Source organism: Cebus imitator, unplaced genomic scaffold (genome assembly GCF_001604975.1).
Source record: "Cebus imitator isolate Cc_AM_T3 unplaced genomic scaffold, Cebus_imitator-1.0 Scaffold465, whole genome shotgun sequence".
In the NCBI taxonomy this organism is placed as follows: Eukaryota; Metazoa; Chordata; class Mammalia; order Primates; family Cebidae; genus Cebus; species Cebus imitator.
Genome location: NW_016107780.1, coordinates 457,337 through 481,065, shown reverse-complemented (window position 1 = coordinate 481,065; position 23,729 = coordinate 457,337). Strand labels below are relative to the sequence as shown.

At 40.3% G+C, this 23,729-nt stretch overlaps 1 protein-coding gene across 7 annotated transcripts in view; it reads left to right on the top strand.

Moving 5' to 3' along the window:
* Positions 1–23,729, top strand: part of SYBU (syntabulin) — a 113,803-nt gene that overhangs the window by 26,285 nt on the left and 63,789 nt on the right. For 2 of the 7 annotated variants that reach the window (XM_017512242.2, XM_017512244.2), the window contains exons 2-3: positions 15,968–16,045; positions 17,770–17,974. In XM_017512242.2, coding sequence (XP_017367731.1) covers positions 16,022–16,045; positions 17,770–17,974 — 229 coding nt within the window. In that variant the 5' untranslated portion in view covers positions 15,968–16,021. Of the gene's footprint in view, positions 1–11,803; positions 12,078–15,911; positions 16,046–17,769; positions 17,975–23,729 lie in introns of those variants that run through there. The other 5 variants (XM_017512240.1, XM_017512243.2, XM_017512239.2 and 2 more) reach the window with 5 other exon arrangements.

Genomic DNA, 23,729 nt, shown 5'->3' with positions numbered 1-23,729 from the left:
ACAAGTTAAACATCACAGTATTTTTTATTTACAAAGTGCCACCCTAGCATTTCTTTTTCCATGGCCAGTAGTTTCTTTAGCTGCTCTTCACCCTGATAAGGAGCTCCTCTGCACTTTGGAGACCACACATCGTCTTAAGCTCCTTAGGAGTCAGAAGGTACTCTCTCATGCTCATATTCCAGCATTTGCTGAGTGGGCAAGTGTGAGATTACTGTATTTACACACTGTATGGTATATATACTTCTGTCCAAAATCCACTCAGCCTTTGCCTTTTCAGATTTGAATCCTTACAGTTTTAGACTCTCAGACAATATCCTCACTTCTTTTTGATCATTTTAGTTTCCCTTGTTCTTTTAATCACTTAAGCTTCTCCTACTTACCTCATAATTCTTGAGTATGACATTGAGAATTTCTTAGCATTTCCGGAATAAGCCACTATGGATTTGTAGGTGGACAGATTCATGTTTCCAAAATCTTCTTGGACAATACTCAGCAATTCATGTCTTTTCCAGCTCCATTCACTGTGGAATGAGGACCTCCCTTTTATTTGTCATAAGTAAAAAAAGGTACCAGAGTCAGAATAAATAAACACCCAATGAACATTTGATTAATAAGAAATAATGTAGACAGTAAAGTCAAAGAGAAATGTCAAAAATATTTATTAATCATTGTCAAGTGAGTAGAAAATATTATTTATTAATAGATGTGTTTGTGTTTTATTTAGGATATTGCTTTTTACTTCTTTCAGCTCCCATACTTTCTTGTTAACCATGTTATTCTTTTCCTTAGCGTGAATTAAAGGTTGTCCTATGTTTAGATAGCAAGTAATCTGGTAAACAGTTAGGCAGGCTAGCTACAGTACACTTGGAGATATATTTTCATGTGGGCCATAGAAAATAAACCTTAGTTTTGAAAAATGGCCAGTGTGAATATTAAGATATCAGACAACAGCCATGAACTCCATTTTTATTATTTGCGATAAGCTACAATACTAACATAGTTAAATACACAGTACAGAAGTTTAAACTCAAACTCTCCAATAGGTATAAATAATGAAATAGATGTTAAAATAACTTGTAACTTGTCGACATAGAATTGATGGAAGCCATTTATTAAAACTGTAAATGCAAAAATTTAAAGAACTTACAAATAACTGTGAACCAACTTCCTTCCTAGGCTAACAAGTAAAAAAAAAAATTACTTTTGATTTGCAAACAAAAACTATGGTTCTAGTTTTATTTTAAATTTGAAATCAGTGTGGAAAGATGTCTTTCTAGATATTTGTTATTAAAATTAATTAAGCTAAATAGGCACTGTCAGAAGATGGCTTAAAATTAGGAACATTTTAGAGTCATTTCATCAGAGCTATTTGCCTAATTGGCTGCTTGACTCATAAATATTAAGGTTGATATAAAGACAAATACTTTTGTATTTGTAAGCTGAGCCACATTATTGGAAAACTAATCACACATGTTCTAATGGCCACTGTTCAGCAAGTCCAGTCCTTTTTCACTGTTACTGGGAAACATGAGGGTCCAAAACCACAAATGCTAATCTCCTTGAAATGGTATATAAGCTCTATGTGAGAAAGATCGCTTTAAAAGACATTAAATTATTGAGTTTTAAAGAGGCCAAGCAGGTGAATGCAGAGGTTTTAATTTTATTTACTTATTTATTTGTTTACTTATTTATTTATTATTTATTTATTTATTTTTAGACAGTCTTGCTTTGTTGCCCCTGCTGGCGTGTAGTATAGTGCGATCTGGGCTCACCGCAGCCTTTGTCTCTATGATTCTCCTGCCTCAACCTCCCAAGCAGTTGGGATTACAGGGTCGCACCACAATGCCATGCTAATTTTTGTATTTTCAGTAGAGATATGATTTCACTATGTTGGCCAGGCTAGTATCAAACTCCTGACCTCAGGTGATTCGCCCTCCTGGGCCCCCCAAAGCGCTGGAATTACAGGCATAAGCCACCATGCCCAGCCATAAATATAATTCTTAATACAGCTTCAGGCCTTAAAGTGGATGTAAGTAACAAGAATATTGGCTTAATGGATGAAAGCATTGGCCCCAATATCTAAATGAAGAGAAAAGCTTCTGACCTACTTGATCAGGAAATGTCCTTCCTACATTCAATATCTTGTCTTAGTCATCATTTCAAGAGCTACCAATTATGAACACATTTAAAACACTGGCTTTGTTTACACTTTTGCCACATTCATTTCTCCTTATAACTTATATTGAACATCCTCAGTTTGTCTTCATGAATTGAGAAGTTTGTAGAAGAAACTTTAACAACACCAAAGGAGGCAGATGGAATGCATTCATTATAGCAGAAAAATAGGACAGGCAAAACCCTCCTTTATATATATTAGTGCCTCAGCTTAAAAGTAAGATCAGTGAGAAAATCACAAAAGGCCTAAAAGTGAGAATCCAGAGCCACCTGAGCATGTTTAATTAGCCTAAAACTTGTCCTACCCATTCTACTCATATTTAAGATATTAGATCTGGGACTGTCTTCCAGAAGGACAATGTGATTTGCTATAGTACCTTCAAGAGGATCAAGAAATGGACCTTGTATGGTACACTTAGTAGCTTACTGGTAAATGAAGAAGGAAACCCACAGGTAGCGTCTTTCAGTAGGATCAGACTAATTGGAGGACAGCATTGTGTTAAAAATTTTAGGGAAACAATCTTTATTTATGCTAATGCTGTTCAGACCATATGCATCACATTTGAGCATCTCCATAAAGAAGATGCATCCCAGTGTTTGAAATTACTGAGTATAAATATATGGCCAACAAATGAGCACCTTTAGAAAAATACGGAGTCAAAGATGAAATGTTTATTAAACCCTTTGAAGGGCTGCTACAATTAAATTATGTGGATGCTTCCCAGTTGGCTAGAGAAGGGGATTGCTCAAAGGTTTCAGATTGAAAAGCCTCACACAACTCTCCAGGCAAGAAGTTTGGCAGTGGTCCTGAAAAATTACAAAGACGAATTCCCAAATATTTATCATATGATTTGTATTCTGCAGTGATTTCCAGTTTCAGTGGCAACAGTGGAAAGAAAAGGATGAAGTCAGGTTACAGGAATAGAATGCTTAAGACAGGAGTTGAATATCTAATGTGCATTTCTATGGAAGGCCCAATGCCAGGAGTATATAAGTACAGACCTGCTGTCAGCCTTTTTAAATTAAAGCTCCCTAGAACAAACAAATTTCTGATGGGCAAAGACTACCAGAAAACCTTGTGTTAAAGGAGTGCCATATTCTTTCTGATTTAGAAGGAAAGGGGAAAAAAACTTTCAAATTTTTTGTTTAAACCTCCTCTGTAAATGATCTCTTGCTATACTTTAAATTATGAGACAGTGACTATGATAAAATACAATAATAGAGCCAGTAAGGCAAAATGAGGTGAAGAAATGCGTACATTTTCTACCGTTTAGAAAATTTTGTATGTCTACTTAGTTTTTAATGTTTATAAAAGCAGCAGTACTCTGTGGAAAAGATTCAAAGGTCCAACCAAGGGAGAAAAAAGAGATGCTTAATTATAAAGAAAAAGAGACACCATTTTCCTGTATTAATAAATAGGTGTCTTTTGTCACGTTTTTATGTGTTTTTATTCTTGGTTTATCTTAAGATATAGTTTAAAGCTAGAAATATAATTTCTCCATATTAATATTAAATATGTCATGTGTTTCCCTTAAGTGTTAAAATAATATTTTATTTTATTATTTAAAATAAATAACAGTATTTGGGTGAAACTCATTATTTAACTTTTATTCCTCATGGCCACATAGCAGTTCAAACATTGCTTAATCCAGAATAAGACATCACACCTATCTGTACTAACAAGGCAAACTACTTAAATCTCTCCCAACATTCACCAGAGTTATTCACACACAGCAAGGGCTCAATTAACCTTTGTTGAATAAATAACATCACTTATGTATAAAAAGCCTGGAATTCAAGGGATAGGATATACAGTTAGTAAAAGTGTAAGTCTGTAAGGCAATTCTTAAGTGAGCATGGAAAACTGCCTAATTATTGTTTGCTTCATTTCCTGGTTTTTGGCAATGAATAATCTTCACATTTTAAGACAATATTTTTCAGATATACATTACATAATTAAAAGACAAAATGAAACACAGAAGATTCTTAATTCTATATTTATTTTCCATACTCAACATATCCATTCCTATAGAGGTATTTTTGAATTTAGAACTCTGTGGAAAGGACTGCTGACATTAGGACAGGAAGAAAAGAAAAAATATGCAAAAATTCCACATCTTCTCTAAGGGAAATATAAGCACGTTAGTTTTAACAAACTTACAGTTCTATACTTAGTGTCTCAAGCGTTAGGAAATTGGCTACTCTCAAAGCATATTTAAAGCAGGTTTATAGAATGAAGGTTTCCAATACTCTCTTGCCAAAGTAACCATTTTCAAGTTTAAAAATAGGCCTTCCTAGATTATATATAATTTTTTTGAGATGGAGTCTCGCTCTGTTGCCCAGGCTGGAGTGCAGTGGCATGATCTGGGCTCACTGCAACTTCTGCTTCCTGGGTTCAAGTGATTCTCCTGCCTCACCCTCCAGAGTAGCTGGGATTACAGGCGCGTACCACCATGCCTGGCTAATTTTTTGTATTTTTAGTAGAGATGGAGTTTCCCCATGTTAATCACGCTGGTCTTGAAGTCTTGACCTCAAGTGATCTGCCTACCTTGGCCTCCCAAAGTGCTGGGATTACAGGTGTGAGCCACCATGCCCAGCCTTGATCATATATAAATTTGAAACTACAACATCATCCTGAGTTTGTTACAGTGATAAAAATATAGCAAAGCAACTACATAAATATGTGAAAATATAAATGACAGTGTCTTTTGTAAAATAAATTCTTGCTTAGAATTGTTTTCTATTTTAATACTAAAAGTAAAAAAAGTGATAAAAGAAAACAGGAGGAAAAACTATAACAAGGATTTATAGAGTTACTTTTTCAAAGAGTATTCTTTGAATTCTCACTCAGGAGAAATGAATCCATTAAAATAATGAAGCTAAGATTAATATTTTATAATACATAGGATGGAATGTATTATTTTCTTTGTCAAAAGCCTTTCACGTTATGCCAATTTGTAACTCATTATTTCACTTGGTCACTTAAAAATTATTTTGAATTGCTATTCAACTCATTTTACAAACCCAAAAGCAAGCACAACTTCTATATTCATCATAGCTTTAATGCAACTTTATCTTTCCATTACACAATACACCCATATAGTTTCAGCAGAAAGTGTGTTCAAAGCCAGAAATCATTTTACCCTATTTCACACTCAAGACAAGAGCAAATTTCATGACTGACAAATCAAATTATCCAGTGAATATATCTGAAAGGCAAAAGGAACTGGATGGTGTTGGGAAACGGAGGTTGGAGAATGAGAGGAATGTTCAAGGTAGGGGGAACATTTGTGAAAGCCAAAGGTGGAATGGAAGGATGAAATCATGAGAGATCTTGCAAGCTATGCTAGTGGATGAAGTTTATCTTGACTCCGGTATTGAGCATTGTAAGATTTCAGTTGGGGCTGGGGATACAGGGTGAGAAAAGAATGATCAGATCTGTGCTGTAAAGAGAACATTCTGGCCACTGTTCAGAAACGAACTGATAGGACAAGTCTGGGGGCCACACTGGAAATCCAGGCAGGAAGAGGTGGAAGAGAAATGAACACATTTTAAAGATAATTATGAAGTAGAACAAAATTAGTTGTTAATGGTTAAGAGGAGATACAAGAGTTAAGAATGTCTCTCAGGTGTCAGGGGCTGCATGATGATATTTATCAACTTAGGGAACACAGAAGGAATACAAAAGTAAAATCAGCTTTTAGAGGAAGTATGATGAATTCAATTTGGAGTGTAGTGAGTTTGTGGACCCTGTGGGATATAAAAGTCGAGATATCCGGATAAATTGTAGGATAATCATGGGATAGAGGTGTGCATTTATATAATTTCTATAAAATCTGCCTATAAATAGCAATTAAAGCTACTGGAAAGAAAGATACTACCCAGGAAGGAAGGATGGATGAAAGAATAAAAGGGTGAAGTCTTGAAAGTGAGCAAAAGCAACATTTAAAGAATGAGCTGAAAGGATACCAAGAAGTAGGGGAAGATCAGGAGGGCAATTTTCCAGAAAAAAAATGAAAGTGCTTTTCAAAAATATGGGAGTATGTAACTATGCCAAAGCCTGATGAGAAGTCAAGGTTAAGATAAAAACTAGCCATCAGATTAAACCAAATGGAAGAATTTGTGACTTCCGGGAAGAGCTATTTGGTAGAGTAGTGAGTACATGAGTGGAGTGGATTGGTCCAAGGGATAGCGAGGTGTGAGACATATGCTCTAGACAACCAACTTTTTCAGAAGCTTGGCGATGAATGGGAATAAGAAATCATTTGTTTACTAGAAATATATGAGAGCTTTGGAGAGTCATTTATTTCATTGGAAAAGCTTTTGGCATGTGTAAATGCTGATGTGAAATTTCCAGTAGAAAAATAAATGGATTGAAGGTATCCAAAAAAAAAAAAAAATAAGAAGATGGTGAAGAATAGCTAACATTCATTGAGGATTTAGTGTGTACACGGTGCTCTTCCGTGTTCTTTATGGCTTTTAACTCCTCTGATACTCTCAACAATCCTGTGAGGGACTAACTGATAGGATAATATCCCATAAGAGGTAGAAAATTATGGGATCCAGAGCTCAGGTAAAATAATAATCCTTGTATAGGAAGAAACACAACTTCCATCCTAAAGAACCAGGAATGGGAAGGATGTGGTAGAGGCAGGTGGATTTACAGGTTTGAAGGCAGGAGATTGAGAGAGTTCTCTTAATACCTACTGTTTTGTCTGTCAATCAGGAAGAATGGTCATCTGTACAACATGAGGGCAAAGGTGGTAGGTTGGTAGGTTTGAAGTATGGAGGAGGTTTAAAATAGACATTGTGAAGAATAGGAGAGAACATTCGCTAGAAGCCCAAAATGATTGCCATGCAGCACTGAGGCCCCACTGCAGGTGAAAAGCAAGCACATTGCCATGTCATTCATCCACAGGGTTACGGAGTTTTCCCATTGTTCTCACCTTCTGGTCACAGGAGAGGCAGTATTGCTAAAACTTTTGGGAAACTTCTAGGAGTCTTGGCATTGATTCCACCATGGGAGACAGAGAAGACCTTGGATGCAAATCAAAAGGTAGCGAGCAGGCAAACAGCAAGGGAAGGTGGGAGATATAGAACCATTTGATGGGCACTTATTTACCCTTTCTTCCAAAGCTAGAGTACAATTATACCTAACAAATCAGGAAGATTGAGATAGATCTCAGTAAGGGTGTATACACTCTGTATCTTTTGCTTAAGATACAGAACTCTCTGTATCTTTTGCTTAAGATACAGAACTCTCTATCTTTCGCTTAATTTTTTGTAAACCTAAAACTGCTGAAAAGTATAAAGTTTATTAATTTTAAAAAAAACTAAAATAGATGCCTAGGAATAGATAATGTAGTGACCATATGAATATCATTTATCATTATTGTTTTAGAAAGATTTATCCTACTGCTCAGTTAAAATGGAATTACATAGTTTATCCTCGTCTGGGTCATTGTGAATTGAGGAAGGGGAGAAGAAAGGAGAACAAGAAATCTATTGTTAAATCCCCAGTTAGTACAAGGGACTATGCTGGGCTTATTACAAGTGTTATAGAATTTCATTCTCAAAATAGACCTATTAAGTAGAACCACACATGCATTTACAAGTAAGAACACCAAGATACAGAGATGTTACCTAGCTTGCCTAAAGTGGTTCAGCAGGTAAAAAGAAGGGAGTTTGGAACCATTGTCTATCAAAACACCTGCTGATTATTTCACACATACTGAATAATGTCCTGTTTATTGACATCCAGTTATGTATAGCCTTATATTTTGAATTCTGCAATAGCCCTGAAAGTTAGAATAAATGCATCATTAACCCTTGTTACATTTCAGGCCGAGACTTTACCTGTCAAAAGAAAATTTCACAAACAAACCCACAGGTGGCAGTATAACATCGTATTCTTAAAACGTCAACTATTGCTAATTAACAAAACAGCAGGTATTGTCTTGATGCTGTCCTAGTTGATCAAGATTTGAGAAAAATCCCTTTCTTCTAGAGGTTACAGCCAGGTAGTAAAGATTCAAGGGGAAGCCCAAAAGCTGTTTTCCTCTGCATCAATCCTTGGGGCTTGGAGGGTGGCAGAAGTATCTCAAAGCAGGGGGAGAAAAAAAAAAAAAAAAAATGAAGTTCATTTTCTCATGTGTCTCAGACATAGATAAAAAAAAAAAAAAAAACACAGAGAGTAGAACAAGAAAAAGGAAGAGGAGGAGAAAAAGGCAGAAAAGGAGGAAGAGAGAAAAGGAACAGTAAAGAGAAAGGAACTGTGAAAAAAGCAGATTATAATAGGATGTATTCAATGCTTTTTGAATTCATCTTAAAACTCACCCCTGAACATCTCAGACCCCAGTCTAATTTAGATACTGGCAAACCCTTTGGGTGTCTAGATCTCATGCAAACACACTGACTGGTTTAACAGCGGATGGTCATGCCCATGTCTCTATTAGACCTTGAGACACTTGGCACAGGAATCATTGTTCATCTTTGAATACTCTGGAACCAGTGGCTGAGGCATCACATGGCTCAGAATAGGAATGAAGTAAGAAGTAATGGATGGATGGATGGAGGGATGAATGAATGAATGAGTGAGTGAGGGATAGGTGTCTGTGCATTCACCATGCCTTCTACTCTAACGTTTTTTGATCCACCTTCTGCAGGAAACGTCCTGGCAATATCTTTTCTAATGAAAAATTCAGTTTCCTTCTTTATATGTTATAAGTCATCAAGAGAAAACATATTGCTTTCATTTAATAAAAATTAAGATGAAAGTTTTTAGGATGAGGAGAATGTGAAACAAGCAGGCAGGAAGCAGCAATGGTGATTGGAGTCATTAGATTCTGAGGGACAGAGGATATCTATTAAGCTCTAACCATATGCCAGAAATAAATGCTAGGCTTTGTGTGTGTTCTTGTCTAGTCCTTATAGCCATATTATGAACTAATGACTGTTATTAAGTTCATTTTCTAGGTGTAAAAATGCGGCACAGAAAAGTTAATTTGCTCAAAGATATAAACTAGTACAACTGGTTCTTCTTTCCTTTTTAACTAAAGTATACATACTGCGTGTTGAGTCCTAGAGGGGTTAAATAACTTGCCTGAAGTAGCACTGTCAGAGGCAAAAAAAAGGTCTCAACTCCAGGCCTATGAGACTCAAGAATTCATGTCCTTTATTAAACTACATTTTCTCATCACAGATCTTTTTCCAGACTTGGGAAACTCATTTCACTTTCCTGTGCTTCCCTGAATTAGCAGCACATTATTGCAAGCTAGAAGCTGGGCTTCTGATTAGAAAGGGACACAGGTACTTTTCTACCAGCCTCTGAGTTAAGGTCATTTCTCCAGCCTTAGCTTTGCTAATTCCCCATCAGCAACTTTTTCTGAAGCTTCAGATGGGTCCAGTCTCCACCAGGACCAGATATCTGGGAAGCCACCCTGGAACCTTCAGGCTTCCAGGAGCAGCCTCAGCTGTTTGTCAGTAGTGATAAGGAGGCCCGAGATCCCCGTATCTCAGATCAGTGCCTGATAATAAGAGAAAAGACAGAGGGGAGTAGTAACTTCACTCGCCATATGTCACTTAGAATTTCATTCTTATTTTAACATGCTGGTTTTGATGCACAGTAGATAAGCCTCAAAGTAAATACATGGAACTGCTAACAGAAGGAATATGGATAATTCATGTAAAGGCAAGGAGATAATGAGTATTTTTTTTTCTTTTCCAAAATTTCGATAACATGGTTTAGTATCCTTTTTTAAAGAAAAGTTAGTTACCATTTTAAAAAGCCATATTTTTCCTCTTGATCAGCAGAAGTACCTAAAGAGGACACATGGGCAGATGATATTACATAGGCCAGATTCCCAAATTCCAAATTTATTTTCCTACAAATTCTTCTGCAGTGGACTAGAGAGGAGCTAGGAGTACACAGCAAGGGCTAGCTTTACTCACAAGGTCACAAGATTGCAGGTATAAAGGAAAGTGATTCACAGGAATAACCTAGGAAGTGTGACTAAAGCAGCAATCAAAACTATCCCCAGCTCTACAACTGCACAAGTGACCCCCATACCAGCGGCCCAACCATCCCCTGCTGCTGCTGCCATCATAGTATCTGGTTGGCCTCTGGGGGCGCTCGGCCTCATTCGGCAATAGTGCTTTTGTTCTTTGGGAAGAGAAGCTCAAAATCTTCCTCTTTTGCTCCTGCTCTCAGTTTTTCAGCAGAAATAAAGACAAAGTTAATTTTTAAGATATATACTAGAAAGTGGAAGCCAAAAACATAAAATTATGGAAATAAATTATATGATGGAGAACATACTGTTTTTAATGTAATTCAAATCTAGCCACAGATCTGCTTTCTGGGAACCTAGATTTCAATTTTTTTTCTAAGCCTAGACTGCTATGGATGTTGAGTGAATCCCTCACAGCCTCCAGCCTGCACATCTGCTCTGTGCTTGCCATGTCTGAGAAACATCCTCTCTCTATAGCTGCCCTGCTGGGTTCAGGCAGCTTTCAGCTGCGTTTCTCACATCTTCTGGTTTCTTGGAGAAGGAAAGTGTTTCTCTATTACCCTAGAATTTAACTACTGGATTTAGGCTTTCCTTTTCATGACTTACAGATTAACAAACTTTGCCTTTTCTGTACATCTGTAAGACAAGCAGATTGTCCAAACATGTGAAGCATTTCACTAGATAAATGTCAAGTCTCAGTTTCCCTGACTTAGATGGCAATCTTTACACTCATACTTTCTAGAGCCTCTTAATTTCAATCATTCTGATTCCTCGACTCAATAAGTATACACCTACTTGTCTAACCATGTGTCCCCATTTTGTTTAATGCAATCACCGTGCCTGTGTTTTTGACGAGTATCCTACCCTATTTTCAAAGATGAAACAAAGGCCACAAACAAAAACCCATTTTGGGGGAAGGCTGTCTCATGTCTGCCCCTCCGTAAGGCAAGCAAGCAGAGGATTAGACCCTTACCATCCTTCAAGGCTCCAAGCCCCCAATCTCTGCCTCTTTCTCTGGACTTGCCCTTAATTTCTCTTTTTCACTGAGAGGACACTCTGAACACTCACTTTTTGGGCAGAGATAATTGACACACTCTGTGCCCAGTGAATGTTCAAGCATGCCCTGCCTCACGTTACCCACTGCCCTCCCAGCCCCAAGCACCCTCTGGACCCCTTCCTGGGGAAGTGATCTTGTGCAATTCTAGTCATTTCAGTTTTACAACATCAAAGTACCTCAACCATATAGTAACAATAACACACATATATTAAGAGGAGGGTGAGGAGGGTTGGGTCTGGCGTGGTGATTTACGCCTGTAATCCCAGCACTATGGAGGGCTGAGGCGGGCAGATCACGAGGTCAGGAGATCAAGACCATCCTGGCCAACACGGTGAAACCCCTGTCTTTATACAAAAATTAGCCGGGTGTGGTGATGCCCGCCTGTAGTCCCAGCTACTTGGGAGGCTGAGGCAGGAGAATCGCTTGAACCCAGGAGGCAAAGGTTGCAGTGAACTGAGATCGCGCCACTGCACTCCAGCCTCGGCAACAGAGCAAGACTCCGAGACTCCGTCTGAAGAAAAAAAAGAAAAAAAAAGGAGGGTTGATCATGCACACATGCCCTTACAGAAAAACAGGCAGCTGTCTCCCTGGTAAGAAAAATATGGGTCTCCACCCCACCCCACACCAGACACACAAAAAAATCCCAGGATGCCCCAGAATGCAGTTTCTTTCCTTCATGACGTGTTGTGAAGCACGTCAGCTGCTCCTTGTTGCTGTGCAGATCACCCAACATCGGGTCACCGAGAGAGACGGCAGTGCTTGCTCACACAGCTGATAGGATTAGGAGATGGTGCTTTGTCAGCCCTGATTGAGCCCAAGAAAGCCCCCAGCATACACAGGTGAGATGCGAGGAAGAGTGGATGTGAGGGACCGTGATGTGTCTTGGTTGTTTGCTGCAGGCGTTTTCTTTTCGGCAGTGCATTTGTATTGTCTTCTCTGTGAAGTTTGCAGTCTGGGGGATTCCTATTAATAAAAATCTGTGCTTTTTCACTTACCTGGTCTCAGAGATTGGCCACATGTACCTCACAGGATTTTTGTGAGGCTCAAATAAGATTATATATGTGAAAGAGTTCTGAAAATATAAAGTTTTGTGCATAGGAAAGGTAGGAATGGTTTCATTACAAATTTCACATAAACAGTCGATAGCTTATCCCAGATTTGGGGGAATAATTATATAAAGACATTATCTTCCTTCCCAGTCTACAATACCCTATCGCTCCTGTGCCTTGCCAGGCTTGGACAGGTATATTGTTTATAATCCTTAAAGGTTTAATCCTAAATTAATTAATATTTTCTAAAAGCCAGAAATACATTAATTTTTAAAGAAGCTACAAGATGATAAAACAAGACCATAAAATAAGTCTTTAAGTAGAAAATGAAAATGATGCACAAGAATATTTTGAAGCAGAGGAAAGAAGACCATATTATGCTGTATTACATTATATCTCTTTGATGGTATAATCCAAATGTTACATTTCTTCTAATGACATGAGAAGCACTTGAATGAAATTAAGGCAGCATAGATATTATCATTGGTAAAACTTGCCTTTTAGAACAGTGGAAAAACAGGCTTGGGTTCCAAAAGTACAGCGCTAAGAGGCATCTGAACACTAAATCATCAGCCTTTCCTTCTGCTAGGTTGCTATGGCGACAGCAAGGCTACTGCACAGCCTCTCAGTGCTTGCACTTCTGCAGTAAAAGCTGTCACTGAACACGTGTTGGATTTTTTTAGGCATACACCCAATTATTAGATACAAATACATTGTGGAGGCACCTTTATTTGAATCATTTTCAAAGCAAATTGTATCTGTGTTCTTTATCCTGCACTGATGGACCCCTTTTGGTGTTATGGAATTCACACGTTCATGCCTTCACTCATTTGACAGCTATGTATTGAGTGTCTACCATATAACAGGAATTGTACTAGGCACTGCCTACAAGCTTCGGTGAAAACAAACAAGTAAATGGGGAATTCTGAGGAGATAACAGCTCTCCTGGGGGTAAAAGTAAGTGTCCTGGAATTATCAGGGGAGGTTTCCTGGAAGAAGCTGTCTAAAATGAAACTTCATGTATCTTTAAGAGTTGAGGAGGATAGGGGGATGTAGTGCAAGAAATGTTCCAGACAGAGGAAACAGCAGGTGCAGCAGTCTCGAGGAAAAAGAGAACACAAAACCTCCACCTCTGAGAAATGCAAACGCTACAGTGGGAGCAGTATCCATTTGTATGCAGGGAAAGAGTGGCAGGGGCCAAAGGGGCAGGTTAGGGAGGGGAGGGAGTATCTATAAAAGAGAGGAGTGGCAAGAAACAAGATTGGAGAGATAAACAAGGTGGCCAGATCAGGAAAGCCTTGTGTGCCACATTAAGGAGTTTCAATATTACTTGGAAGACAATCAGGAAACCATTAATAAGTTTTCATGGGGAAGCATGACTTGATTTAGCTTTTCATAAAGACTTGTGGAAAACTGGAAACACTGGATAGAAAGGAATAAGAGGCAAGACTGAAAGCAAGAGACCTTGAGTTAGACCACTATTGCAATAAGGGTGACTGTGGTTTAGACTACGTGAAGATAATGGAGACAAATAGTGGACAGAAGGAATTAGATTCAAGATGGTCGTTATTTGGTAGCAAATCACTTGGTGGTTTATGCTATGTGTGGGTCAGGTGAGTAAGAGAAAGACACTTGGCTAGCTCAGTGGAGGGTGTCTCTGCTATTAGGTCCCCAGTCTCAATTTTCAGTTCCAAGTAGGGAACTCAGAGGAATCTATTAACTTCCACAGTTTGTTCTTATTTCACAGTGTATGATCCCAGGCTCACAATTTTAGGAATAATAGGTTGTATGAATCATCCTGGACCATCACTTTCCTGAGGTCCATATTTGAGACAGCTGTGGGTGTTGAAAGCATGAATTAATCACCTCTTCTTCCCAAATAAAGAATCCTAAAATTATCAACCTCACTGCTTGAGATAGCTAAGTAGATTGAAAAGGCATGAAGATTTACGGAGGATGATCTCCTTTGGAGTTGTAGGAAGAAGGGAAATTGATTCCACTAGTCTTCTGGCTTCAGGCTCTCTCTAGACTCACAACATACATTCTTAGGCTTGAGAGTTGAGGGCTCAGAGAAAAGCTGTTGAGAGGATGGATAAAAGGGGACAGTAATGCTCGGTTTTCAAGGAGCACAGTCCTGCCATATAGGACGCCGGTGCATAAGGATCAGAGTATTCACCTGCCACATTGCTGCTTGGAATATTCTCCAATTCTGAATAAAGAATGTATAAGTTATCGTACATGTTGAATTCCATTACAAGATTTAAGGGTAGCAAGTGTAATATATCAAGGCCCTTGGCCCAGCGATGTATCCTATTCTAAGTCTGCAGTTGGACAGATTTTCAACCTTTCTTGAACAAATTTGTGTGCATCACAGATGCTTTTTCTGCCTGTCATGTAAAAGGCATCAGCAAATATTGACTGGATCACCTGGACCTGACTTAACTGCCCTTTGGAAAGTCCTATTCAATCAGCTGGATAGAGCTGTTTTGTTTTCCTCATCTAATCCTCACAGCTATCCTAGAGGTAGGTATCACTATTATTATCCCTCAATTTAACAAGGGTAAACTTGCAATGCAGAAGAGTCAAGAACCGTAGGAGTAGGCGTAGGCCAGCCAGGCAAACGAACCTGCATGTAATTCCAGCACTTTGAGAGGCCTAAACAGGAGGATCCCTTGATCCCAGGAGTTTGAGACTGCAGTGAACCCTGATAGCGCCACTGTACTACAGCCTGGGCCACAGAGCCAGACCCCGTCTCAACAACAACGAAAAAAAAAACCAGCAAAAAACAACAAAACCACCACAAAATAAATAATAAATAAAAAAACTTGAGGCATCAAGGCACTGAGGCTGAAGGGACTGATTGGAGTGCTGGCTTGAACTCGTTTTTCTGAGTTCAACTGCAGTGCTCCTCCCAGTGCGCCTGAGCTCCTTCCTGGCGCCGGGCAGCTGCCGGGCAGAGCTGGGGAAAAGGCTGTTCTCCCGCTATCTAGCAGCCTCGCCTCCCCAGGCCGGAGGGACTGAGCTGCCCATTGAAGGCCTTTCTGATGCAACCCCCCTGCAGAATCCACCGCAGCCTTTGAGATCCCAGAACCCAGACGCGGGCTGTGTTAGTCTTCCTGCCGCACTGGCTTGGCTGGGGTCCGGTAGGAGAGAGATGCCCCCTGCTCTCGGGCGAGGCAGTTGTGGAGAGCTGTAGGTTGACTTAAGACCTGGAGGCCAAGGAGGGTCGCCAGGGGAAAACTTTCTCTGTTTTGCCTCTCTGTGATGTCGCAGCTTTTCTCAGTCACTCCATCCAATGGCACCCCCTTCAAACCTGAGACCGAGGATGGGGGCGCCCCTGGGCTGGAGATGCCGCTAGCCACAGCCTGCCCCCACCGGGCCGAGCTATTTGGAGAGGGAGGGACATGCGGCCTTGTGGGGGCGGGCGGTGCCGTGGCCAAATCGGCGGGTGGGGCGCGCCCAGGAGCGGTGGAGTTGCCCGAGGGCCGCAGGTGAGGGAGGCGCCCGGGGAGCGGCCTTAGGCGACTGCGGCACCACGTGTCCGACCGGGGCGGAGCTGGGCGCGCCCTGGGAGCCCGGCGCAATCGGCGGCTGTGGCGGCGGCGGCGCTTTGGGGCCGCAGCAGCCGCCGCCCGCAGCCCGCAGAGGTTCAGCGCAGTCTCCTCGCTCCGTGCTCGCAGGTGCTTCCCCCTGGACGGCGGCAGCGGCGGCGCGAGGAGCCGGCGGGCGGCGCGATGGGGCCCCTCCGAGAGAGCAAGGTAAGGAGCTCGGGGCAGTGCGGGCGCTGGAGGGCGGGGAAGGCGGGCGCTGCGGGGCGAGAAGCGGGCGGGATGAGAGCTGGAGGGGTGACGTTTAGAGTCCGGGAAAAGAGGGGAGCGGGGGAGCTGGGGTCCGGAGAAGGCAGGGAGCATTGCTTAGGGGTTGAGATCCAGGAGATGGGGGGGCGGTACTGGAGGGCTAGATTTTGGAGACTGACATGATTGGAGGGTTAATCCCATCTCTTGAAACTGGGAGTGTGGGGTGTAGCTTTCAGTTGATGCCCTGTGTGTGAGATGTGAATGAAAGGAATCTGATGCATTCGCGACTGGGAAATGAGGACTCGAGCGTGTCAGTGACCCCGCCTCGGTTCAGGGTCTGCGGTGTGCCCAGCGGAGGGGCTGGCGCGGTGGTACCTGCTGGGCAGCAGATGTGCAGAGCGAATCCGAGGCTGGGTGCGGCTGGCGGCCCCTGGGTACAGTGGTTGCCTGAGGGCCCTCTGAAGTTCACCATTGCTGAGGTTTACCCTTCAATTCCTGCCATGTGCCGGCCTCCCAGAGGTGTTTATTTTGGCCGTGACCCTTCCTGGTTAAGTCTGAGGAAAGGAACGGTAGGTCATGTTTCGAAAGGGTGTTTGTTACCTAAGCCAAAGAGTCCCTTTTCAGTGGCAGAGGTTGGAGGAAGCCGTGGAATTTTTTGCAAAACGCTCCTCCTAGGAGTCCATTTTAATAAAGCAGAGTGGTGGTGACCCTGCAAAGCACTGGATTTGAAGTTCGTTCTACTTCTGACATGGTGTGCAGTCTTGCCTAAGCATCTCTATCCCATTTAGGCTGTTTCCTCATCTGAAAATAGGGCCATTCATTGGTGTCCTCTCTATGTACCGTCTGGTGTGTAAAGATCAAATGAGAAAATGGTTGGGAAAGCACCTTATAAGTTGGAAAACATTGTGAAAATATTACTGTTATGCATTTTTAAAACCAAGGCACGGCAGGGTATTGCATACTGAGTTTTCAAGGAGAGAGAAAAATCTCTTCTTATGGATGTCCTGTAAGGAAAACACAAACTAAAGATGATGTAAAAGGTGGAGCCATCTTCCCGAGTATCGGATTTGTGTTTGCTTTTCTGTTGGCAACAAGCCTTGTGTACTAGGATATTAATGAATAATTAAGATCCTGTCCAGAAAAGGAGGGATTTTAAAGATAATTGTGTGCAAGCTATCAGGAAATAACCGTTCCAGGTATAGGGTTCGACTTTGTGAGGAGACAAGAAAACAGTAGTCAGATAGCCACAGCTAATTTAGGGAAAGCAAAATCAAAGTCTGAAGGCTATCAAGTAAGAAGCCAGAGTGCGGTGTAATAAAGAGCCTTTGGGAGGCGGAAGCTTGAATGTGATAGAAGTCAGGGTGGGAAGGTGAGTCAGGGCTGGCATAGGGAAGTAGGATGCCTTCCAGCTAGTGAGTGGAAGTGTGTAGTGTGTATATGTGGGGTGTGTGTGTGTGTGTGTGTGTGTGCGCCACACAGATATGTGCTTTCAGTAGATTAGAAGCGTTAGCTCAGCACAAGAGTTTTGAAGCTCATTCAGTAACTGAGATAAAAAGGACTACTCTGTGAAGACTCAATACTGAGAAATGTGATTTCTTAGAAACTGAATCCTTGAAGGAACCCACAGGAGTTCAGAGAGGGAAATGCCTTTCCTTTTGTTTTCTTTTTTGATGTTCAATTTTGAGAAGGAGCACAGAGTGCAGCATCATGACAAGGAGATTTCTCGAAGCCGAATTCCCCGGTTGATTCTTCGGCCCCATCTGCCCCAACAACAGCACAAAGTGTCCCCAGCCTCTGAGTCTCCTTTCTCTGAGGAAGAGAGCAGAGAGTTCAACCCCAGCAGCTCTGGGCGCTCAGCAAGGACCGTTAGCAGCAACAGCTTCTGCTCAGGTACAGTACCCTGGGGAAGCCACCAGAGGCGTGAAGCGTGTGCACTGCAGGTGCATTGTGAATGGGCCCCCACTGGGTCCCTTATAGCCTAGAATTACACTTCTACTGTTAGGATGAATTGTAGAAGGTCACACATTTCTGGCTGTTGTGACCTACAAACACAGCATTTTCATATGGTTCAGTTTATTGGAACCTCACACCTGAATTTTCATGTTTTTCTAGCATATAATTTCGAATGTAAAATCTAATTTTTGTTTCTATGACTATTTTTTTTTCATTTTTTAAATTATACTTTAAGTTCTGGGATACATGTGCAGAACGTGCAGGTTTGTTATATAGGTATACATGTGCCATGGTGGTTTGCTGTACCCATCAACCTGTCATCTACATTAGGTATTTCTCCTAATGTTATCCCTCCCCTAGCCCCCATCCCCCAACAGGCCCTGGTGGGTGATGTTCCCCTCCCTGTGCCCATGTGTTCTCATTGTTCAACTCCTGCTTATGAGTGAGAACATGCGGTGTTTGGTTTTCTGTTCCTGTGTTAGTTTCCTGAGAATGATGGTTTCCAGCTTTATCCATGTAACTGCAAAGGACATGAACCTATCCTTTTTTATGGCTGCATAGTATTCCATGGTGTATATGTGCCACGTTTTCATTATCCAGTCTATCATTAATGGGCATTTGGGTTGGTTCCAAGTCTTTACTTTTGTGAATAGTGCTGCAATAAACATATGTGTGCATGTGTCTTTATAATAGAATGATTTATAATCCTTTGGATATATACCCAGTAATGGGATTGCTGGGTCAAATGGTATTTCTGGTTCTAGATCCTTGAGGAATCACCACACTGTCTTCCACACTGGTTGAACTAATTTACACTCCCACCAACTGTGTAAAAGCGTGCCTATTTCTCCACATCCCCTCCAGCATGTTATTTCCTGACTTTTTAATGATCACCATTCTATGACTGTTTTTAAAAATGCATTCCTTTGTTAACTCTAGAAAAAATATTGGGTTAAATTTTATACTAGCAACCTCTATAAGCCCGTGTACCTCTAATTATGAAATTCCCCAAAAATAAAGCAACTCCTAACAAATGGGGTCAAGATCAAGGAGAGTTATAGCCCAAGGTTGGCCTGGCCTTATGGTTTAGTGGGCAAGAGCCCAGGCTTTGTGATCTGCCAAGCCTGACTATAGGAAGGGCTGGAATCCCTGGCCTGTTCACCACTTACATACTGTGTGACCTTCGGCAAGTTGCTTACCCTCCTTAAGCCTCAGTTGTTACATTCGTAAAATGAGATGATAATACTTCCCTTGTAGAGTGGCTATGAAGTTGAATGAGATCAGATACCTAAATGTCTACCTATCACAATGCCTGGCTTACAGAGGTGTTTGATAAATGCTGGTTCTCAGTACAATGAACTATGGATGTCAGTTTTGGCACATGAGTAAGAAAGTTTCCTTAAAGTTGTGAGGATATTTGATAAGGGCACAAATCTCTTGATAGTTCCTGAAGGTGCCACCATTATCACTTGACAGAGCTTGTTATTCCCATTGAAGAACATAACTTAGAAGGGCTTACATTCCTTGAGAAGTATTAGGAATTTGGGTGAAATTTAAAGGAGTGACTGTCTTATGACTAGTGAAGAATGCTTCAAAGTGGATAATTTTTTAGAACTTATTTAGGGAACATGGAACTTGAAGATTAACACGTGTGAGAGGAAACACATGACTCAAGATGCTATGATTAATGCTCTAATTTAGCAGGACATAACATTCCACTGCATTTAGGGCTCATGGCTACATTTTTCAAGGATTTTGTAAATGCAGCTTTGGATTTATTGCATACCTTCACAAAATTATTCTGTCCTCTGCATAAGTTGTATGTTGAAAATTCTGCACTGCTTACTTTTTTTTTCCTATCTAACCCAAATTCTGTGCTTGATTTTGAAAAAAAAAAAAAAAACTATCAAAGTATTGTGTTTTAAAACTTATTTCTTACTATTTGAATCATATGAATCTAGTTTAAAATGGAAACCCACTGCTGTTTTGCTTACTATTCTCCCAAGAAGAAAACAAAAGTGTAATTGAGAAGCTATCACAGTTAATATTCTTAGAATCTAGAGTTGTATTTGCAGAATGTAATGCTGTTTACTTTAACTCTGTTTTGAAGCCCAGTGTTCACTCTGGTGAGTGTGGATGAACTTGGGACACATCATTTCAAACTGACAGAGCTTTGTGTACATAACTCAGTTCCACGTTTATTCCTGGTATTCTCTCCATGTAATCAATTGCTCTGTGACTGACTTCAGGGTGAGTAGTGTTATCAGAAAAAAAGAAAAACTTGTTCAAAACAACAACAAAAAAGGAAAACCCCAAATATATTTTAGAAAATATGAAGGCAAACCAATAAGATTATTGATTTTGGTTATGAATCATTCTCCCCCAGACCCACTTCCCGAATCATCCTCCTTCCTAGGAGACCTGTCTCCGGCTAAGGCTATAATGCTGTACATGAAAATCGAAAGCAGGTATTGATCTTTTTGCCATTAACTAGCTGAAAATTGAGTGGCAGAAGCATATAATTATGGGTATCTCTAAACAACCTTTCAATCTTGAGCCCTGCAACCTGCCTCCAAATAGGATTTCCTCCATTCCTGGGCCTCTGCCTCATCTCTCTTCATCTTCCTGTGTTGTCAATTCCCCATGGGTTGAGTCTAATGCCTTTCCCTTCCTTTTCTACAGAACTCTGATAAACCCCACAAAGGCTTTTGAGTGCTGTGCAGGCTAAAATTGACAGCAGCAAGGCCTTTGGGGCCTTTAAGCATCATGTTAATGATGCTTTAGGAGGCCAGTTGGTGGGTGGAAAATAAATGGGTTTGGTACTATGGGGAGTGCTAATGCTGCAGGCAGTGAGGTAGAGAATGTAAGACATGTCCAACCAGCAGGGGGAAATCGCTCGTTTTAATCCAGCCACCCTTAACACTGAAGCCAGAATGTGTGTTCCTGGCTTAATCATGGCAGTTTGAGAGCCGGGTGCATACAAATACTTAAAAAAAATACCAGCCTCTACTAGAACAAAGCTAAAATATTTAGCAGCATCTATTGTCATCACAGCTTCACAAACTTCCAGTAATCCTCCTGTATTAGCTTATCTTCTTTATAAATCATCACATTCACTCATGTAAAAGGGGCCATGCATAATAAGGGGAATTCTTACAACCTGGTAATGAAATTATAGAGGAAGATGTCACTGCAAACACAATGAAATTTAATTTGAAAATTATATTTTCAGAACTGCAAATTGGAGACTCTTTCCCCAAATCTACATCAAAAGCATTAATTATGAAGAGCATCATATGTTCTAAAATATTTATTTTTAAAAATATATAATGTAGCGAGCTTCAAAAAAATTTGCTTAATATAAAGAATTATCCTTTATTTTGAGAATCTGGCTTCCCTATCATTTGTAATAAAACAATAATTCATGATAGTGGATGGTAGTTCTACTTCAACAAAATAACAACTCAATGCTGATGTTTGCTCTACTCCACCCCAAGTTTTTCTTATAATTTACTGACCTGTGGAATTAAAAGAATAGAACTATTTCCAAAGCGATCTGTTTGTTTTTACCCACTTTCCGTTTTCTCTCCCCACTCCACTGCCTCCCTCTTGTTTTCCCATGGGAGCTTTGGCAAGGAGCATTTAATGACTTGATATTCTAAATGCTAATTTGTTATGTTGTGTCTCCCTTATTTCAATAGGAAGGAATTGTATGTGACCTTTTGCAATTCATTTGGGGTGTGTCCCCAAAGAGCTCTTTTTTTTTTTTTTTTTTTTTTTAAGAGCTTCTTCTTAGCCAAATTTCTTTGAAGATCTGCAGGTGCTTTGTGCATTTCATCAGCACATGAGTGTTTTTGTACTTGGACATCATTCTAGTCTTCAAACAGTATTCCTCAGGGTTTGTATTCAGTCTTGGTCATTGTGAGCTTAGTTGGATACAGTTAAGTTTATACTGTATTGGAAGCCAGCCTTTATTTTGTGTGCACAGCAAGTGGAACATTGTACATTATTGATAAATATTAAATCATGCTTTATTTTAAAAAATACATAAGGAAGTACAGTTAATAGGGAGTTAGTAGAAACAAAACACCTGCTTTCCTGTTCCCTTTTAAAAAAAAAATAGTTTTTTGGTTTTTTAAGCCAATGTTTTGGCATAAAGTCAACCTGTCCTTCCTCCCCCATGTTTCTTGTTTTTTAACATGCATATAAGAACTGATAAAGCCCACATTTTTGGTTTGTGTTCTGGGTTTGGCCCACTGAATCTAGCCTCTATCCATTTTTCTCCCCCTTTTCTGTAAGTAGTGGATTGCGTTTGTTACTGTACCATGACCCCAGCCACTATTAGAAAAGCCGATGACCTGGGTGAGTGTGCCAGGCACATACATCAGTCACCTGACATGGTTAGCAGCATGCTGTGCATTCCTCTTTGCTTAGTTGAGGCAATAATTACCCCCTTAGAACTGAGAGGCAGATGGATTGCTGGGTTTTAAGCTAGTTCTCCTTGGGGCACCTTGTAAACATGGCAGGTGGAAAAAATTATGCAGATAGAAGACTAGTTGTTTTATGGGAGAACACTAATATCTCTGAGTTATTTTCATGTATTTTAATGCGCACACACAGATACACAGGCAAAAGTGTGACATAACACATTAAAAAAAAAAAAACATGTACTGGGTCAATTTTTTAAAATGATCAAAAACCGAGGTCCTTTGCAGTCTAATCCCAAGTAAGGTGTTTGCAGAAAGTATTTTGTTATTTACAGTAGCTGAGAAGAAATCTTTCTTTGAGTGCCGATGACCTAGAGGTAATCATTGTTGCTGTTTGTGGCAAGAGCAATTAAGGCAAATTATAACCTGACTGGTGCCCTGTTGAGGCATGACAATTCCTGCAAAAATTTACCAGGCCTTGCCAAGCAAATATTTCTCCTGTGCTTTTGTCCAGTTGGGGAAACTTGGCATCTGGATACAGTGAAGCTTTGAACATGATTAGAATTGAGATGAATTGCTTAAAGTGAAGTGAGCTGTAATACCAAATTATACTATAGTTGAATGACTGCTAGCCTGCTGTGAATTAAAAAAAAAAAAGACCCTATCAATTTAGTATCACTTTAATGAGTATGAGACCTAGACAATGTTGTATAATAAATATTTCAAACGCTTAGCTGCCTTGCCACAGGAGCATGCACCTAATGAAAGAGATTACAAACAAAAAGCATATAGGCAGTATTTCTTTGACAATGTGGTAACTGCAATTTGCCAAAAGCAAAATTTTTGCCACTTAATACAAAATCTTTGGCAGTAGGAATGGTGAAAGGTAAACATGATAGAATTGGACCATGTCTGAAAGCAAATTAAGGTACTTAACTTGAAAATCTTTTAGCTTCTAAAACACGTCTTTATGAGAATGTTTTCCAGTGTCAGAGTACGGTGTTTGCCTACTTTTAAATCCTCAGTAAAACTTGCTTAAAATTCAAATACAATAACCTTACCCAAAACTATTGCCTTGAAATTAGAGGGCTCAGAAATCTGCACTTTACAGGTTTTCCAGACAACTCTTGTGCACACTGAAGGCTGAACCTCACGTCTTTGTGTTCTGTGTGTATTTGGGGATTTGGTATGAGGAGTATGAGGGGGATGTCCAAAGTGGCATCGCAAGATGAATAAGGACCAATGATGGTAGAAATGGTGGCCAG